The 20767-nt window shown below is 45.1% G+C and overlaps 1 protein-coding gene across 2 annotated transcripts in view; it reads right to left on the bottom strand.

The window, feature by feature from the left end:
• SLC25A43 (solute carrier family 25 member 43) overlaps positions 1–15434 on the bottom strand; it is a 48567-nt gene extending 33133 nt beyond the window's left edge. Inside the window, exons 1-3 of one of the 2 annotated variants that reach the window (XM_030934774.1) lie at positions 14798–15434; positions 7344–7585; positions 3803–3975 (exon numbers count right to left, since the gene is read on the bottom strand). In XM_030934774.1, coding sequence (XP_030790634.1) covers positions 3803–3975; positions 7344–7585; positions 14798–15072 — 690 coding nt within the window. In that variant the 5' untranslated portion in view covers positions 15073–15434. The remainder of the gene's footprint in view (positions 1–3802; positions 3976–7343; positions 7586–14797) is intronic. The other variant, XM_030934775.1, reaches the window with a different exon arrangement.
• Between the last annotated feature and the right edge of the window lie 5333 nt (positions 15435–20767).

The raw sequence follows: 20767 nt of genomic DNA, 5'->3' as shown, positions 1-20767 counted from the left end.
TAATATTTAGAGTTTAGAAGTTGAACCACTCCTTTAGTGCTGATGAAATTACAAACTTACAACCTTTCTGGAGTGCATATTTCATGAACAGTCTTAGAATTGTTCATATTTTGTGACCTGTAAGTCAATTTCTAGGAATATAGCCTAAGGATATCGTCACAGATATTAAAAGAATACAAAGGTTTTCATTACAATGTTATCACAACTCAAGAATTAGAAAAAGCCTAAATACTAAAAAAAAGAGAAATTGTTACATATTTTTGGCACATCCATATGGTGCAATATTATTTGATAATTAAATACTTAATGGCCCAGGGAAATACCCATTATATAATAAGTGAAAAAAGGATACCAATTTTTTTTTTTTTTTGAGATGGAGTCTCACTCTGTTGCCCAGGCTGGAGTGCAGTAGTGCAATCTCGGCTCACTGCAACCTCCATCTCCCAGGTTCAGGGGATTATCTTACCTCAGCCTCCCAAGTAGCTGGGATTACAGGGACGTGCCACCATGCCCAGCTAATTTTTGTATTTTTTAGTAGAGACGGGGTTTCGCCATGTTGGCCAGGCTGGTCTGGAACTCCTGCCCTCAGGTGATCCACCTGCCTCGGCCTCCCAAAGTGCTGGGATTACAGCCGTGAGCCACCGCGCCCGGCCTAAGGATACTACTTTTTATATACAGTGTGAACACAATTTTGTAAAAGAAATAACCTTACATATATTTTTATGTGTGTGTGTGTGTATATGTATATGTATGAAGATCCATAGAAGGAAAACTATTAATCATTATAATCCATGGGTGTTGGGTTGTGGGTAATTTATTTTCCTTTTTGCATTTTTCTGTATCTCCCAAATTTTCTACGACTTATGTGTATTACTTTTTTTTTCACTGTAGTCAAATATACATAAAATGAACCATTTTTAACCATTTTAAAGTATATGTGCATTATTATTATTATTTTTTCTTTGAGACAGGGTCTCTCTCTGTCACCCAGGCTGGAATGCGGTGGCAGGATTATAGCTCACTGTGACCTCGACCTCTTGGGCCCAAGTAATCCTCCTGCCTCAGTCTCCCAAGTAGCTGGGACCACAGGTACACACCACCATGCCCAGGTAATTTTTTATTTTTAGTAGAGACAAGGTCTTGCTATGTTGCTAAGGCTGGTCTCAAACTACTGGGCTCAAGTGATCCTCCCATCTTGGCCTTCCAAATGTGCATTATTTTTAAAATTAGAAATACTAAAAAAAAAAAAAAAAAAAAAAAAGATAAGCATGCACTAAGCAGACTTTACATTTAAGCAGAAAAGCAAAGTCAGAAACAAAAAAAAGTAATAGATATAATTAGACAAAATTCTACAAATATATACAACAAAACACCACCACCACCAACACATAAACAGCACTAGAAGCCAAATGTCAGCCAGGCACGGAGGTTCATGCCTGTAATCCCAGCACTTTGGGAGGCTGAGGCAGGTGGATCTCTTGAGCTCAGGAGTTCGAGACCAGCCTGGTCAACATATAGTGAAATCCCGTCTCTACCAAAGATACAAAAATTAGTTGGGTGTAGTGGCACATGCCTGTAGTGCTAGCTCTTGGGAAGCTGAGGCAGGAGAATCGCTTGAACCCAGGAGGAGGAGGTTGCAGTGAGCTGAGATTGTGCCACTGCACTCCAGCCTGGGTGTCAGAGTAAGACTCTGTCTCTCAAAAAAAAAAAAAAAAAAAAAAGTGAAGCCAAATGTCAAACTGGGAAAAATGTGTGAGATGTATGACAAAGGGTTAATATCTTTAATATATAAAGACTTCTTACCAACGAATAGAAAAACTTTGCACCTATACTGAATAGAAAAACTTTGCACCTATACTACCGTTACAATGATGTGACAATTATCTGTTTGGACAAGGACAGGAAAGGAATGCAACCCAGACAGATAAAGTTTCAGGGAGTGGAGTGGCATTATTGAGTGTAATCATAGTGTGTATTTGTCTGAAGGCAGTTTTGATAAGCACCTTCAGGCTGTTTAGTGCTGAGGTAAGAGATGGCCCAGGGCAGCCGGGGAAACTACAGAGGGAAAGCGGAGCGGGGAGAGGCATTGAGCAAGCAAGGACAAGTTAGAGTCACAGGGGAAAACCAAACTTGGTTGGGACTGATCATTTAAACTTGGATTTAGCTGACCCCAAATTAATTTCTACAGAGTTCTTCAGGAATATATTGCTTGTATAAATCAGGGTTTGCCCAGAAGAGGCCATGGAGACAGGCTAGCCCATGGAAGTGGAATATTTTTTTTAATTTTAATTTTAATTTTTAGTTCTGTGGTACATGTGCAGGATGTGCAAGTTTGTTACATAGGTGAACACGTGCCATGGTGGTTTGCCGCACCTATCAACCCATCACCTGGGTATTAAGTCCAGCATGCATTAGCTATTTTTGAATTTTAAGGGCCTGAGCAGGGCTAAGAGAAGATACAGCACCTCAGCCCTGCTAGGATTCTGGGCCTGCCGCCACTGTACAGATATAACTGTTACCCATCCAACCTTATTTGAACTAGTCTGATTTTTCTTTGATCAAAATTGGCTTATTCTAGGCTAAGTCAATTACTCACTTTGGAACCTCTGATTCTAAGATTTTGCCTCAGTGGTCTCACTAAGGTGCCACCATTTTTTTTTTTTTTTTTTTTTTTTTTGAGACGGAGTTTCACTCTTGTTGTCTAGGCTGGAGTGCTATGGTGCAATTGCTCACTGCAATCTCTGCCTCCCGGGTTCAAGCGATTCTCCTGCCTCAACCTCCCGAGTAGCTGGGTTTACAGGCAAGTGCCACCACACCCAGATAATTTTGTATTTTTAGTAGAGACAGGGTTTCTCCATGTTGGTCAGGCTGGTCTCAAACTCCCGACCTCAGGTGATCCACCCTCCTGGGCCTCCCAAAGTGCTGGGATTACAGGCATAAGCTACCGCGCCCGGCCCGATACTGCCCCATTTTAAATGCAGTTCCTCCCTCAGCGAGGGAGTCAGGGATGCTGGATCCTTGTTAGCTATAGTTCCTAGCTTATGTTGGTCCTATCCAGTCTGCTTCACTGAGGTAAGGCACAGTGTGGAAAGCAAGAGTGGCATCCTTGCTGTGGAGGCAGGAAGGACAGGGAGCATTATTAGCAGGCTGCATTTAACATTCTACTCTCTGCTGGTCTTGGAGGAAGGAGAGCCACAAGTGATATAATCAGGAAGTCAGGAAAGAAAAGGGAAGCTTCATCTGGAGGCTTTTTTCTTTCTTTCTTTTTTTTTTTTTTTGACAGAGTCTTTCTGTGTCACCCAGGCTGGAGTGCAGTGGTGTAATCTCAGCTCACTAAAACCTCTGCCTCCCAAGTTCAAGTGATCCTCCTGCCTCAGCCTTCTGAGTAGCTGGGATTACAGGCGCCTGCCACCACTCCCAGCTAGTTTTTGTATTTTTAGTAGAGGTGGGGTTTCACCATTGACCAAGCTGGTCTTGGACTCCTGACCTCAAGTGATCCACCCTCCTCAGCCCTCCCAAAGTGCTGGGATTACAGGCGTGAATCACTGCACCTGGCCTGGAGGCTTCTTAAAAGACCAAAAAACAGAGGATGGGAATGAGGAGGCAGCCTGGGCTCAAGCCAACAGCTCTGAGGTTAGCAGCAGAAATGCCACAGTGTGGGGGTTTGCACAGTATTTGTGTGAGCAGTTGGAAGCTCCTTGGAAACCTGGCATCACTTGGGGTCAGTGTTTTTTGCTGTTGTTACCCACCCACAAACACTGTAAAGCATTCCACCCCCCGTCCCGCTCGGATAACTCCTCACCTGCATCTTTCTCTTCACGGTCTCAAAGGGAAAGGAGAGGGTCTGGGTCACTGCAGCAGCCAGACAGACATTAGCAAAGTTCTGTGGGAGAGAAAACTGATCTCGGGGTCCATTCCAGATTTTCTCCAGGTTCATGTGAACAAGAAGGGAGCCAGCAGAGAACGGGAGAGCACCTGTGAAACAAGGCCAGGGAGAGGTTGCTGCTGTGTTGGGAAAACACTGGCTTGAGAACATAAATTCCTGGGGGAATTCTGGGGAAAGAAAACAGAAGGGGCTCTGGGGTTGCTAAAATCCCTCCAACTCAAGGAGCATGGGGGAACTTTCTTGAGTGACGATAATGTGCTATATTTTGGTAGGGGTTGTCATTTGTCAAAATGCATCAAATGGTTCACTAAAAGTTTGTCCACTTTACTGGATGTAAATTGTACTTTAAAAAAGAACCATACGGCTGGGCCTGGTGGCTCACGCCTGTAATCCCAGCACTTTGGGAGGCCGAGGTGGGCGGATCACGAGGTCAGGAGATCGAGACTACCCTGGCCAACATGGTGAAACCCCGTCTCTACTAAAAATACAAAAAGTAACTGGGTGTGGTGGTGGGCGCCTGTAATCCCAACTACTTGGGAGACTGAGATAGGAGAATCACTTGAACCCGGGAGGTGGAGGTTGCAGTGAGCCTGAGATCGCTCCACTGCACTCTAGCATAGGCGACAAGAAATTCCATCTCAAAAAAAAGAACCATACACAAATACTGAATCTAGTTAATGACACACATGTTGAAGGGTTTAGGGGTGAAGTATACTGATATTTGCAAGTTATACTGAAATCATTAAAAAAAAAAAAGTGGACTGGCTGAACACAGTAGCTCATGCCTATAATCCCAGCACTTTGGGAGGCCGAGGTGGGCAGATCACTTGAAGTCTGGAGTTCGAGACCAGCCTGACCTCGTCTCTACTAAACTTCATCTCTACTAAAATGGAAACTCGGTCTCTACTAAAAATACAGAAAGTAACTGGGTGTGGTGGTGTGTGCCTGTAATCTCAGCTACTTGGGAGGCTGAGGCATGAGAATTGCTTAAAGGTGGGAGGCAGAGGTTGCAGTGAGCCGAGATTGCACCACTGCACTCCAGCCCGGGTGACAGGGATGAGTAGCAAAATGTTAATTGTAGCATCTAGATGGTCCATGGATGTGTACTCTATATTTCTTTTAATTTTTCTAGATGTTTGAAGCTTTTTTTTAATGTTTGGGGAAAAATCACTCAAGTGAAAAAAGTCAGTGGGCAGCACCTCATTATGTTTTGGAGGACAGGAGGGACTACTCTCTAGCTGAGAAGGAAACATTCTGTGAAAACTGGAAAGTGAGAGACTCTCGGTGGTGAGGGAAGTCACCTGACCTCACCTTTGGGAATTACGTTGTCATATCATGGCCCAGTGGGCACTCTACACCGTGTGGCTTCCTCACCTTTCTAAGAACTGAGATGGTAAGTAATATAGTAGGTGGCACTTTCACAAACTTCCAGAAACTTGAGGAGCCATCTTTAGTTTACAGAGGGACTAAATTTCTCCCTCAAAATGAAATTTAAAATAGGGGATAATACAAGTGAGATTGCTTATCTTTAGAAAAATGTAATGTTTATTTAATTGGCTCACCAACCTTCCATTTACCTTCATTCAGAAAACATCTGGAAAGCTTAGGTTATGTGCCGGGCCCTGTGCCAGGTGCTGGGAATCTAAAGAGCAACAGGTTAATTTCTGGAGATGCTCATCATCGAGGAGAAGAGACAGTCAGGGAAAAGTAAGTATAACGCCCCTGATGTGTGCCACAACAGGGGGGCTATATGAAATGCATTAGGTACACAAGGATCAAAGGGATTAATTTTGCCTGGGGGTTCAGGAGGGACTTGATGGAAGAGAGAACTTTTCAACTGGATCTTGAGGAATGAGTAGCAGTTCATCAGACTTTGACAGAGTGGAAAGGCAAAGGGAACAGCATGTATAAAGGGAGTCATATTTCCAGGAAATCCAAGTTTTTCTGAATGGCTGGAGGATGAATGCAGGTGGAGGTGTGGCAGGAGATGAGGTAGGACAGACTGGCAGGGGCCAGGTCTGAAGGATCTGGAATGTCCTAAGGAATTTGGGCTTTCTCCTGTAGCTCAGGAGTCGCTGAACACTTTTAAGGACAGCAGTGAAATGAGGGCCATGAAACGATGAAATTGCATGTGGAGAGATCACCTCAGCCGGGCAGCGGTGCACGGGGAAGACTGGGGCAGGAGAGACCAAGAGTAGAAGCAGGTAGGAGCTGGAGTCTGTGGGAGACCCTGAGAGTGTGAGACGTAAGGATCTGTGGGAAAGAGGATGAGTCAAATCGACAGAGCTTGGTGATTCAAGTGGGGGTGGAGTGAGAGAAGAAGTTGAAGTGATCCCTAGGTTTTTTTTCTGGCTTGGGCCATGGGGTGAAAGGAAGGTAGTCTCATTCATTAGGGAACAGAGGAGGAAGAGCTAGTTTGAGACCAATGAGGACATTAGGGTTAATCTTGAATTTGATGTGCCTAGGGAGCATGGGGTGAAGGTGTCCAACGGCAGGGACTCATATTACCATTGGGAATTGGTATCAGTCAGGGGCTAACAGAGGGCTCTGGAGTTCTATGGCTAGTTTCTCCCGCTTTCTATCTATGTGGACTTGGGCAAGTCACTTAGCTTCCTGAAGCATCTATCTCCTCATCTGTAAAATAAGGCCTCATGAGAAAGTGCATGCAATGCATTTGGCACAGTACCCAGCATGTGGTAAGCACTTCCCCCCAAAAGTTGGTCATTGTTACTAAAGAGGTAGAGAATGAGGGTCACAGAGTACACTGACGCTTGTTTAAGCCACTAGCACAGATGAGGCCACCTAGGGAGGGTTTGGAGGATGAGAAGCAAGCTAAAGGGGAGGCTAAAATGAAAGCTAAGGAAGGAGCCCAGGAGAAGAGCAACATGCAGGGGCTGGCAGTATCAGATGACCCAGATGGGCCGGATAAGTCAGATAAGAAAGAGCTGCCAGAGAGATGGGAAGACACCCAGGACTTGGATGAGTCCTCGAAGCCACGTTTCCAGAAGAAGGGGTGGTCAACCTTATCAAATTCAGATAAAGGGCAAAAGTCTGCTGGATTTTGCAATTGGGCCATAAATGTGTAGCTTTGGCAAAGGTTACAAAGACCCCGGAAGACACAGTTGCTACCCTAGTTGCCCTCATGGCATATCAATGTGTATGTACACTGAAGACTCCTTCTGCAGTCAGATGGAGAGTGGTTAGAATTGCATTCTTACCGGTTTGCTGTCACCTCCACTTTCTGTTCTACTCCCCTCCCAGGGATGTAACTGGCCAAAGTTTAGGAGTGAAGTGTATGGCTATGGAATAGAATAAAGCTAATTGACTCTATATAGGTTGAACCCATATAACCTTGACCTCAGTAAAACTGATTTAGTGGCTCACAAAGGTATACAATACATTTGTAATTTCAGAGGACATAGCCTTTTCTTGGACAAGGTGAAAAGGTCCATCTTACCTACAACAGTGAGGGAAACCCCTCGATAAAGGGCAAGGAACCCTTCCTGTTGGTAAATAGTAGAAAAAGCATGGAGGAGCCCCCTGTACGATGGTTCCAGCATGTTCTGCACGATCAACCGGGTTTTGATGAGGTCTGTAGGATATGTTACAATGGTGGAAACCATGCCTGCGAGACTCCCAGCCATGATGGAGCTCCACTGGGAAATGTGGCCCAGGTCATCTGTGAACATCACAACAAACCTGGGAGAAAATAGGGGGAAAGGCCAGAGGAATCAGCTATGGATTGTGCTAGAGTTCTCTCCACTAGTTCTTGAAATATTTTCCAGCATTTCAAAGAACTTTACAAAGTGAAAAGTTACTATAGTACTACATAAGCATTCATGAATAACACATTTACATTTTTCTATATTTATATGACGCTAGTTGGCTATAAGAGATGCCCAACTTTCTTATTTACATCTATCCCAAGTCCTTCCCACTTAAAGCATTTTCTACTTTTAGCTACATAATTGTCGACCCTGGCTTGCCTGTGGGGTGTAAATGCACAGAAGTACCTGGTAAATACCAACTGGAATGCAGTCTTTTAGTTCTGCTGAAACTTAAAAGGAACAAAATTTCTTGAAATGATAACTTTGAGCATCTCAGTAATTGCATTGTTTTTTCTTTCTTTCTTTTCTTTTTCTCTTTTTTTTTTTTTGAGGCAGAGTCTCACTTTGTCGCCCAGGCTGGAGTGCAGTGGCACGATCTCAGCTCACTGCAACTTCTGCTCCCCAGGTTCAACCAATTCTCATGCCTCAGCCTCACAAGTAGCTGGGACAACAGGCACACATCACCATGCCCAGCTAATTTTTGTAGTTTTAGTAGAGATGGAGTTTCACCATGTTGGCCAGACTGGTCTCGAACTCCTGACCTCAGGTGATCCACCCCTGCTAGGCCTCCCAAAGTGCTGGGATTACAGGCATGAGCCACCGTACCCAGCCCAGAACTGGGCACTTTGGGAGGCCGAGGCAGGTGGATCGCCTGAGGTCAGGAGTTCGAGACCAGTCTGGCCGACATGGCGAAACCCCATCTCTACTAAAAAATACAAAAAAAATTAGCCAGGCATGATGGCATGTGCCTGTAATCCCAGCTACTTGGGAGGCTGAGGCAGGGGAATTGCTTGAACCAGGGAGGTGGAGGTTGCAGTAAGCCGAGATTGCGCCACTGCACTCCAGTCTGGGCAACAGAGCAAGACTCGTCTGAAAAAAAAAAAAAGAGATAAAATACTTTTATTCTAGCCAAGCTCTGTTCACTTACCTTTGATTCCAAACTCTCCCTATCCTTCTCCCTCCCTCCCTAGCCCCACTCTCTGGTAGAAAAAAAAAAAAAATTTTTTTTTTGAGACAGGGTCTCACTCTGTTGCCCAGGCAGGAGTACAGTGGCACGATCTGGGCTCACTGCAATGTCCCCCTCCCAGGCTCAAGAGATCCTCCCACCTCAGCCTCCTGAGTAGCTGGAACTACAGATGTGTGCCACCATGCCTGGCGAATTTTTTTTTTTTTTTTTTTTGTAGAGATAGGGTTTTGCTATATTGGCTAGCCTGGTCTCAAACTCCTGGCTCAAGTGATCTGCCTGCCTCAGCCTCTCAAAGCACCGGGATTACAGGTGTGAGCCACTGTGCCTGGCCTATCTTTTTAAAATGAGAGCATCCCCAGTTACTTAGCCTTCAAACCCCCAGTGAAGAGGTACATTTCCTGTTCTTTCAGTTGCCCGTAGGCCAGAGGCTGCTGCATGAGAAATACGAGTGGGCATTCAGGTGAAACCATTTAAGTGGTTCTAGGCCAGCTCTTTTGCTTTCAAGTAAACACTCACTGATTAAAAACATCTCCTTCAAGCTGTACAAGTCTTGACTTCATTTTGTCAACCCATCTTAGCCACATTAACTGAAATAGTCATTTGAGTTAATCAGTTGCTTTTAAACATACAGGGAAGTAAAGGTGATGTGGTGCTATGATACATACATTGGTTTTCACCCATGGTTTCTGGCTCCTAACTTCCCTAGTCCTTGTTATAATGTTGGGGCACTTTACGTCTCAGGAAACAGAATCTTTCTCTCTTTGACCTTCTCCTGCCCTCCTTTTACCTGCCCAAGGTAGGACTCTAATCTGATTGTGGGTTAAAAGATCCTCATTCCAGAGAGGGTCCTGCCCCATACCCTAGAGCAAACTTTTCCAACCCACAGCCCACAGGCCGCACGTGGCCCAGGATGGCTTTGAATGTGGCCCAATACCAATTTGTAAACTTTCTTAAAACATTATGAGATTTTTTTGCGACTTTTTTTGTTTTTGTTTTAGCTCATCAGCTATCGTTAGTGTATTTCATGTGTGGCCCAAGACAATTCTTCTTCTTCCAGTGTGACCCAGGGAAACCAAAAGATTGGACACCTCTGCCCTAGAGAAAGGAATGCTGCACAGAGGCCAAGAAATGTCTGAACAGACAGGCCTTGCTGGGTTTAGGTCATGTGCTTTTCATCCAATCACCTTTCTACATGGTTGTCAATCATGCCTCTGTAACAAAGCTTCCATAAAACCCGAGAAGACAGGGTTTGGGAAGCTTCTGGATGGCTGAACATGTGGAGGTTCCTGAAGGGTGGTGTGCCCAGGGAGGGCATGGAAGCTCCATGCCCCTTGCCCCTTACCTCACCCTGCCCATCTCTTCTCTGTATCCTTTGTGATATCCTCTGTAGTTAACTGATAAACATTAACTATTTCCCTGAGTTCTGTGAGCCACACTAGCAAATTAATCGAATCCAAAGAGGGGGTCGTGGGAACTCCAACTTGAAGCTGGTTGGTCAGAAGTTCTGGAGGCCTGGCTTGGCATGGCAGCTCACGCCAGTAATCCCAGCACTTTGGGAGGCCGAGGCAGGCAGATCACTTGAGGTCAGGGGTTCGAGACAAGCCTGGCCAACATGGCAAAACCCCACCTCTACTAAAAAAATTACAAAAATTAGCCAGGGATGGTGGCGGGCACCTATAATCCCAGCTACTCAGGAGGCTGAGGCAGGAAAATAGTTTGAATCCGGGAGGCAGAGGTTGCAGTGAGCCAAGATCATGCACTGCACTCCAGTCCGGGTCACGGAGTGAGACTCAGTCTTAAAAAAAAAAAAAGTTCTGGAGGCTGGACTTGTGACTAGTGTCTGGTTGGGGGCCATTCTTGGGGACCAAGCCCTTAACCTGTGGTATCCGACATTATGTCTGGGTAGACAGTGTCAGAACTGAATCAGAGGACACCTAGTTGGTGTCCATTTATCAGAGTGTGGGGAAAACCCTACACACATTTGGTCACAGAAGTCTTCTTCTGTGTTGAGGGTTGTTGTTGTGGTATGAGAGCAGAGGAAAAACCCAGTTTGACAGAGGGTTTTCTCAAACAGGTGGCATTCACCAATAGACCATCTGCCTCAGTTGTACTGCCTGCCTGCCTACTTCCTCGTTCCTCCCTCTTCTATACCGTTCCTCCCTCTTCTATACCCTCAAGTTGGAGGGGGACCTCAGGAAGTAGAAATTTTTGACTGGGGCTGGGCGCGGTGGCTCACGCCTGTAATTCCAGCACTTTGGGAGGCCAAGGCAGGTGGATCACGAGGTCAGGAGTTCGAGACCAGCCTGGCCAAAATAGTGAAATCCCGTCTCTACTAAATATACGAACATTAGCCAGGCATGGTGGTGCGCACCTGTAATCCCAGCTACTCGGGAGGCTGAGGCAGGAGAATCGCTTGAACCTGGGAGGCAGAGGTTGCAGTGAGCCAAGATTACTCCACTGCACTCCAACTTGGGCGACAGAGCGATACTTCTTCCAACAAAGAAAAGGAAATTTTTGACTGGAGGGGCAGTCTGCAGCAAGCTGGAACCACCTAGAAGGTGGAGTTTGAAATGCCCAAAGAAACACCATTCATTCTCCTTGTCCCACTCTTATTCCCCATCCCACTTGGTCACTTCTAGGGCATAGTTAATTCACTACTCCTTTATTGAAGATCTACAATGTATCAAACCCTGTGTTAGTCCTCAGCATAGAGCCTAAGGGAGTTCAACACTTCTGATAAGGAAATGACTGGTAGGGGCAAGCGGAGAGGAAACAGGCCCTTAATTCACTGAATGACTTGATGAACTAGGAAGAGGAGCCGTATTTTATATCAGTTTCTTTTATACAGTCTCAATATCAAATATACACAATTAAAAAGAAGAACCATAGGAAGTCCTTTTCTTCTCAGACTTCTCCCATTTGATACAGAGATAAGGCCTACCAATTGTTCCCCCTAGAATCTCAGAGTCAGGGCAGGCAACCCTGATAATCCGCCAGTGACGTCATCCTGGTCCATGCATCTTAAACTCTCGATTGGCTAGGTAGGGCGGCACTGTTCCCTTTTCTGTTCTTCCTCCCACCCCTACACATACATGCACAGAAGCTTTTTCCAGTGAGACTGGATACACTGGTGAACTGCAGCAACCCCTTCCTTTCAGCCAGCACAGATACAACACACACCCTGGATATACTTCAACCTAACAGGTTAGCAGCCAATGCAGCCAAATATAAGCTCATGAAATGCTTATTCAATAAAGAAATAGTGTTGGTTATGAACAATTTCAGAGTTGCAGGGACCCAAACTAATGTTTATTAGACAAGATAGACAAGCGGTTGTGAAGTTACGGGGGAAGGGGGGGGTCTTCTATTCGATACATCTGAAAGCCACCCATTACAATAATCTAGCTCCCAATAGACTACTGAGTGGACTCTTGATCGTAAATCCAACTAAGCAGATATTTCTGCTGTGCGATGGTAGACAGAGACCTGAACTAAGGAGCCAGAAGACTTGGCTTCAAGTTCCAGCTCTTCCATTAATCGTGTTTGTGGACAAGTCACTTAACCACCCCATTTCCTGAACATTCTGGATGTTTTATGTTTTGTTCAAACCCATGATCACAGGCCCCCAGCCAACTGTTTTGCAAATTCATGGTCAGAAAAGAGTAGAAATGAATCAGTATAATGATGAATCAAGAGTATCATGTTGATGTAGGAAGGACGGCATTGTGATTAATCAACCACTTTGCTTTCCAACTATGTCTTGCCATTCAACAAAATACTTCCTTTTAGTTTTCAGAAAGAAAATAATCCTGTAGGGGAAAAAAAAAATTCCTAGCAAACCTAGCCCATGTAAGTCTCTGTTCTCGTTCTCCCACACATCTCCTCTCTGCTCCCATGGTCACCTATTGCCGGTGCCCTCAGCTGCTATGTGGACTAGTGCAACAGGTTCCTAACTGGCCCTGCTGTCTCCACTCTTCCTCCTATCTAGTCATCTTTGCCACGATGTGATGATCATTTCCATTGAATTGCTTTAATCACAACACGCCTCCCCCCACCCCCCCACAAAAACCTCCCATGGCTACCCTTGGATACCAAGTCAAGTCCAAATTCCTTAATCCAACCCTCTAAATATCTCATTCCAACCTGCTTTTCTGGTTGGATTTCCTGTTGTGCTGCTTGCCTTCCCACCTCTGTGTCTTTGCTGACATCAACTGCAGTATCTTTCTCCCCATCTCTGCCCAGCAGACTCCTACTCATTCTCCCAATGCCAAACTGAATTTTTTTTCTCCTCTATGAAGTCTTCACATTTTCTCCTCCTCATCACTTATCAGAAGGGTACATTTCTAGAGCACATTATTCACGACAATCACATGCTACCTTGTGTGTTATGGTCATGGACATATTAGTCTTACTCTTTTATTACTCTGTAAGCTCCTGGGGCACAGGGACCATGCCCCTTCCATCCTGGTATTGTTCTCAGCATCGTGCACACAGTGGGGACTTAATGTAGCCTAACTAAATTAGTGTCAAATGGATGCAGGGAGGCAGCAAGATATAACAGAAAGACTATGAGATTTGGAGTCAGAAGGCCAGGTAGTGGAGCTCAGCTCTGTCACTGATAAGAGGTGTGATCATTCTGAGCCCAAATTCTGCATCTGTAAAACAGGCACAATGCTTCCTGTCCTATGGACCTTACAGGGCAGGAGGCATCAGCTGTAAAAGTCTAATGATGTGCATATACTAGGTGGTTAGCAGAAGAGCCACAATACTTAAACCAGCCTTTGAAGTTCTGCCCCTCACCGCTCTGGACATATTTTATCCCATCCAAAGGAAGATTTCCACACTACTTTGTAGAGAAGAGGGTGAAATGGGGGAGAAACTGAGTCATTAAGACTCAGAGGAGAACTGTTTACAGACTGCAGGCCAGATGTTGATGAGGGCAAGCACGGGTGGGGAGGAAAAAGGGCCTTAACTAAATGTCATGATCCTACCCACGAGTCCCTCTGCAGAGGAAGAGAAGGGAACTCTATTTCCAGGCAGAGGCAAAATGAGTGCTGGCCTAGAGGCCTAGGTGATAAGGATGATTCCATTTGGCTTGTCACCTGCCAGGTGAGCCTTCCAGCTCTGGCCTCCCAAGTGAGTGACAGTGTCAACGCAAAATCCTTTGACTATTAGCCGCCAAGGCTAAACTATGTGGTCAAGACCGACTCTCCCAATTGTGGGCTGTTTGTCTAATTCAGAGCCAAGGCGATGTCAAAGATGCCACTGTGCCCACTGAATGAGGAACACAGGGACCATGCCCCCAATACAGAAACATCTCTGCTTCCTGAAATGCCATCACTACCAATTGATTCTTTTACGCTTGGTTTCCAGTTCAAATGCAGGTACCTCTGAGCTCGGTGGAAGCTTTAAGGCTGCATTTACACCTTAAGATCTTTCCCTAAGGAGCAGCTGTTGATGTGGCAAAAGGCGGAAAAGGCCCAAAGAATGAGGCCAGTGGGGTGAAGCAGTAGGCTGAGGGGGCCGTTCTCTGCTTGGGGCGGGGAAGCTGCAGCCTCTGTTGGAGCCTGAAGTCAAGCTTCATTTAAGTTGGGGAGATGTGTGGGCAGAAATCTGCGGTCTTTTCGTATCGATGGATTGGGTCCTTTCCTCACACCAAGCACTTTCTTCTCGGGGCTTGGGCCACATAGACAAAAACACCTTTAAAAGGGTCTCTCTCCTCCTACGCCAGCCAAAGCAGAAGTTTCCAAATTGGAGGACGGTGGAAATGGTTAGGGCTCATCTCTCTAGAGAGCTTTTTATTCCTTTCCTCCAAACCCTTTGCTGCATTCCACCTCCTCGCCTGGTCCAATCCGGAAAGCCTCTCGGACCAGGGCTGCGGACCACAAAACTGCATCTTGCAGGGCGGTAACCCCAAGAGAACGTGAAAAACATTGGGACTGCACGCTGGGGACCACAGAAGTGGCCCACTGCCCCGAGGGGCCCACATGTGATCGACAAGGGGGCCGTCCCTATTCCAGGGCCCCGAGTCCAGGCAGCAGGGCGGCGTCGGGCCGCGGCTCCCCGCCCCCCCACCCCCGTCCGGCCTCCCGGTTCCCAGGCCCCGCCCGCTCTTACTTGCGGTAGGCGGCAAGCTGCACGACGCTGCAGGGGAAGAGGCGCAGGCACGCCACCGCGTTCCCCTTCCACAAGGCCCGGGGCCCCTCTGCCCGCCACACGCGGTGCCCCGTGGCCCACGGCCCCCGGGCGTGGCCTCGCACGACGCCAACCTGGGCCAGCACGGTGGCGAGCTCCAGGGGCGCGGTGAGGCTAAGGCTGAGCGCCCCCGCCAGCCCAGCACACAGCAGCCTTTGGCCGCCTGTCAGTCGGCCGTCCCGCCTCCACGTCGCCATCGAGCCCCGGCCCGGACCCGGGAGACCGCGTGGCTCGGGCCTGGGGCTCCCCAGCCACGGGCGGAGGGGGCGGAGGGGGCGGAGGGGGCGGGCCCCAGGCCCCGCCCGGCATGGGGCGGACCCGCGTGAGGGACGGGAAGCCCCATCCACGCCCTAGCCCGGCCCGAGGCTGGTGGGGGTTGGGGCGCGAGGGCCCGGATGGTCTGGGCTCCGAGGCCGCGGATATCATGGGCCTAGTCTCCCCAATTGGCAAGGCTCGAGTAGCGACTTTCAGTTGCGAAACAGTCACTGTTCTTTCAAGGCCCGGCCTGCTAGACATCTTGCTTTCTGAATGTTCAGTGCGTCCCCGCCGCCCCTCTCTGCCTCTCCTCTGGTTTGCCCCTTTTCTCCCTGTCACATCCCACTTCTCTGTCTTCCTCCCCTGGCTCTTCCCTCCTCCTCCTCCTCTTCCTTCCAACCTCTTTTTTTTTTTTTTTTTTTCCTGCCTGACCAAAAAGCCCTGATGGTTTCCCAGTGCAGAAGGTAAAAAATTCTAACAACCACAGCTATCTCTCAGGCACTTGTCAAGTACTGGGCTTTATAGACGTTCTCATGTAATCCTCAAAACGGCCCTAAGTACGTATGTCCTCATTGACAGAGGCTATGTGGGTGTGGGGATTTGAATCTGGACTCTTGAAGCTGCGTAAGATTCTTGGCTCTGCAGCTTACCAGCTGTGGGACCTTGGGGAAGTCACTCAACCTCTCTGTGCGTCAGTTGCTTTATAAAATAGAGATTATAATTTTTTTCTCCTAGGGGTTGTTGTAAGGGTTAATGAACAATGACTGGTACGAGTAAGCAGTTTATATGTGTTAGTTCTGATTAGATATTCTTTTACAGGAGAGGAAACCAAGACACAGAGAGGACTTGCTCAGGCTCACACAGCTACCTACAAAGCAGAGACTGGTTTGAAATCTAGGTCGGTTTATGTCAATTTCCATTAACGGCTACAGTGTGCATCTACTAGGACTGCAGAGTTAACTCCAGTAGGGACATTTTCAGTGGTTCTGTAAGCTAACAGAATAGAGGCAAAGAATGGCTAAGAGAGGCTTGACCAGAATCCAAGCATTCTTTAATCAGTTCAAAAATTTCAGAATTTCAGAATTTCTGTCTCTTTTTTTCTAAAAAAGCCATGTCACTAATAATTACAAGGAAAGGAACAGTCAGCAGTCTGTTGGTGTGAGCAAGATGTTCCGCATACATAGTTGCTTTTAGGCTTGTATAGTTGTTTACATTTACTAACACACAATGCTGTAGGAACCTTTTCTAAAAGGCATTGCAGGGTTTCTCCTGTTTTATTTTTCACTGTTAGTCTCACTTGAGATTACAAGGTTTTGACTGTGAGAACTTGTTCTACTTGCAGAAGCCTTGCCCTGCTCTCAACAATTGGGGAACGGTTATTTTCATGTTTTGTGAATTCTCCTGTCTTGCTGTAAGCTAATTTCATGGCTGGGGGAAGCTTGAGAAAGATGTATGACTCTGAAGACCCGAGGACCCTGACTTTAAAAGGGCTTGAATTGGAATTTGGGGATTACAATAAGGAAACCTTCGGGTACTGGTACTTCCTAAAGCACTTTGTTGGACAACAGGACAAGATTATAAAGCTCCTTCAGGAAGTTCCTGGGTCTGGAACATTTCATGCGATAACCCCATTGTATGGAGATTGGGTCAGCCAAGTTATGTTTTTTTTTGAGACAGAGTCTTGCTCTGTCACCCAGGGTGGAGTGCAGTGGCGTGGTCTCGGCTCACTGTAACCTCTGCCTCCCAGATTCAAGTGATTCTCTTGCCTCACCCTCCTAAGTAGCGTAGCTGGGACTACATGCGCGTGCCACCTTGCCCGGCTAATTTTTTTTGTATTTTTAGTAGAGACAGGGTTCGCCATGTTGGCCAGGCTGGTCTCGAACTCCTGACCTCAGATGATCCACCTGCCTTGGCCTCTCAAAGTGCTGCAATTACAGGCATGAGCCACCGTGCCTGGCCTATTTTAACCTTGAAAGTAAAATGTGTATTTTTCACTACAGGTACACTGAACCGTAAAATGAGTAACACCAAACTATATATTGGATGCCTTCTTTATATAGAAAATATATATTATATATATAAATTATATATATAAATATATATATAATATATATATATATATTTATATATATTTATAATAAATAAATAAATATATATATAATAATTTATATATATATAAATATATATATAAATATATAAAAAATATATATTATATAGAAAATAATATATAGAAAAACTATATATTTAGTTATGTCTTTTCATGATCATGTGCTAACCAGGTGTTCATATTTTATTCAGCCAGAGTCTCATTCATCTGCTTAGCATTGGGCACCTTATGTATATTGATCCTAAACATAAATAAATCTCTGAGGATATCCTATTTTGGATTGTGACTTGTAGACTCAGGCCAACCTTGCTGCCCCTTTTTCACACTTGTTGAAAAGTCTGTGGAGAGCATAGTAGGTTAACAATCTCCAACTTTGGAAAATGTACATGATGTGAAATTGAGGTGCTATGCTAAAAATCAATGTGTGATAACTGAAAAAAAGGGAAGAGGCAGTGAGTAAAAAAAAAAAAAATCTTAGAAGTGATATTGTAATGTAAGGAGAAAGGTGGCCAGCTGAGAGTTAAGCCATAGGCAGCCTCCTATTACCCCAGTCAGGGCTTGGGAGATGCTAGCAGGTTTTTAAATTCTCCAGCTTTCATTTTTCAGTTTGTCTTCTCACCAACTGAAATCTCTCAGTACATTACTTTAGTTTAACTTGCTAGTAGTTCTTAAAATATAATTTATCTTGTTATATTTATACTAATGTTGATTGATTCCCACTCTCCTAATTTTATTTTTTACTTTTTTGGAAATTTGTAAATTATAAAGTAGTATATACCTGTTGTAACAAGACAAATAGTCCAGAAGTGTATTAAAGAAAGTTAAGTTCCCCTGCCCATGCCCTGAGGTAACCACAGTTAAGAGCTTGGTGTGTGTGTGAATGTTCTTCCTCATATTTTTTTCATGCTCAGACCAATAAATATTATATGGGGTTGCTTTCTCCTCCTTTCCGCTCTTCCCTCCTTCTTACCTTCCTTCTTTCCTTTCTTTGAAACAGAAATGAAATAATTCCTCTGGAAGGATAGCCAAAAAACTGATAATCAGGTTATCTTTGGGGAAGGAAACTGGGAGACTTGGGAACAGAGGTGGAAGGGAGATTGAGTTTTGACTGTGTGCCTTTTTATTTTCTTTTATTATTTAGTTATTTAGTTATTTAGTTAGTTAGTTTTGAGACAGAGTCTCGCTCTGTCACCCAGGCTGGAGTACAGTGGCACTATCTCAGCTCACTGCAACCTCTGTCTCCCAGGTTCAAGCGATTCTCATGCCTCCCCAGTAGCTGGGACTACAGGCACCCACCACCTCACCCATCTAATTTTTGTATTTTTAGTAGAGACAGAATTTCACCATGTTGGCCAGGCTGGTCTCAAACTCCTGACCTCAAGTGATCTGCCCCCTTTAGCCTCCCAAGGTACTGGGATTATAGGCATGAGCCACTGCACCCAAGCCTGTGTGCCTTTTTATACTGTTTGCCTTTTTCTCCTGTTTTTTTTTTTTTTTTGCCATGGCCATGTATCATTAATTAAAAAAATTCTCTTCTCTATCAATTTTCTCTGAAGGTGCAGTGTTTTCTGTGACATTGCCTTGCCATTGGTGAGATTTTTTTTTTTCCTTTTAATGACACATCTTTATTTCCTTGGCAATTTTTTTTTTTTTTTTTTTTTTTTTTTTTTTTTTTTTTTTTTTGAGATGGAGTCTCACTCTGTTGTGTGGGCTGGAGTGCAGTGGCACAATCTTGGTTTACTGCAACCTCCGCCTTCTGGGTTCCAGCGATTCTCCTGCCTCAGCCTCCTGAGTAGCTGGGGTTACAGGCGCCTGCCACCACACCTGGCAAATGGCTAATTTTTGTATTTTTAGTAGAGATGGGTTTTCATCATGTAGGCCAGGCTGGTCTTGGACTCCTGATCTCAGGTGATCCACCTGCCTCGGCCTTCCAAAGTGCTGGGATTACAGGCGTGAGCCACTGCGCCTGGCCGGCAACTTTTTTTTTTTTTTTTTTTTTTTATGTTAAACAACTCTTGATGAAGTTCCGAAAGAAACAAGCAAGATACAACCTTCCTTCTATTTACATGGTACTTGCGATCCTGGAAAATGCCATGTACAAAAATACTGTGCAAAAAATGTTTTATCTTTAGGAGTAAAGCAAAGTTAAGTTCTCGACACAGATAATTGTAAACAGGTTTTCCACCTGCATGAATGTCTGATGGGATCTTTGAGAGCCATGAAGGATGCAGGACTGTCTTGTGCCTTGCAGATGTGCAGCTTCCCTGGCCTTTCTTCAGTAAATGCCAGCAGAATACCCCAATCACTGTGGTACTCTTCCCCGCAAATTTCCAAAATGCTTCCTAGGAGGTGGTGCTATTCTTGCTGAGAACCACTGCTCTAGCTGCTTCCTCTGATTGGAATGTTCTTTTCCCAGTTTGCAGAGTTGATTTCTTTTTGTCATTCAGAGCTCAACTTAAATGTTACCTCCTCTCAGAGGGCTTTGCCTGACTGCCCAATCTACAGGGCCCTCATTCAGTCTACCACATTGCCCCATTTCAATTCTCTGTATAGCATTTATCCCTGTCTGCTGTTTTCCTTTCCCATCATTTTATTGTCTATTTCCACCTACCAGAATGTAAGATCCATGAGGGAAGGGATCTTGTCTCTTGTTCACAGCAGTGTCCTTGTTACCTGGAATGGTGGCTGGCACATTAGTGCCCAGCAATCATTAGTTAGATGAAAGGAAGGAAGGGAAGGAGGGAGGGAGGGAGGGAGGGAGGGAAGGAAATCTCTTCTTCAGTTGTACAAGTTGCAAAAGATTGGCAGAACATGATGTCTTCATGAAATGGTTTCAGTTAAATATGATAAATACCAAAATATTAGCGTAATTCACAAGATCAATAGACTCATCAATTTGCAGCAAATAATATCAACCTCCTCAGAAGTTGGATATTTGCTATTTTAAGTTCCCAGCCACATCTGTAATTTTAAAAAGAACTGTGATATTTGACAAAGACACTTGCTTTGTTCCCAGTCATCATTTTCACTCTGTCTTTGGCAGCAGTTTTGGTAAGTGTGTGAACAATGAATTCAGCAGGTCTAACCTTTGCAATTCAGTACAACCTTATAAAATGTGGTTTCCACAGCTTTTGCCTTTGGACTGTTGTGTTTAGCTTTAGGTGATGATGAAATGTCCTTCTATTCTGCTTCAAAATTTTTGATGATATTTGAAGCAGGAAGATTTTGTATCAAAATATATGAGCCTTTTCATTTATTCACTCTCTCATTCACTCATTTATTCATTTACTCATTCTGCAAATGTTTATTGAATACTTACTCTATATCAGGAACTGTGCAAGTGATACATATGTCACATAATGGAGTTTAATTTTCTCTCATTACCAGGTGATATGGTTTGGCTGTGTTCTCACCCAAATCTCATCTTGAATTGTAACTCCAACAATTCCCTCATGTTGTGGGAGGAACCCACTAGAAGGTAATTGAATCATGGGGATGGCTCTTTCCTGTGCTGTTCTCGTGATAGTGGA

Source organism: Rhinopithecus roxellana, chromosome 7, assembly GCF_007565055.1.
Source record: "Rhinopithecus roxellana isolate Shanxi Qingling chromosome 7, ASM756505v1, whole genome shotgun sequence".
Lineage (NCBI taxonomy): Eukaryota > Metazoa > Chordata > Mammalia > Primates > Cercopithecidae > Rhinopithecus > Rhinopithecus roxellana.
Note: the sequence above shows the minus strand (reverse complement) of the source record. Positions and strands in the feature narration are given on the sequence as shown.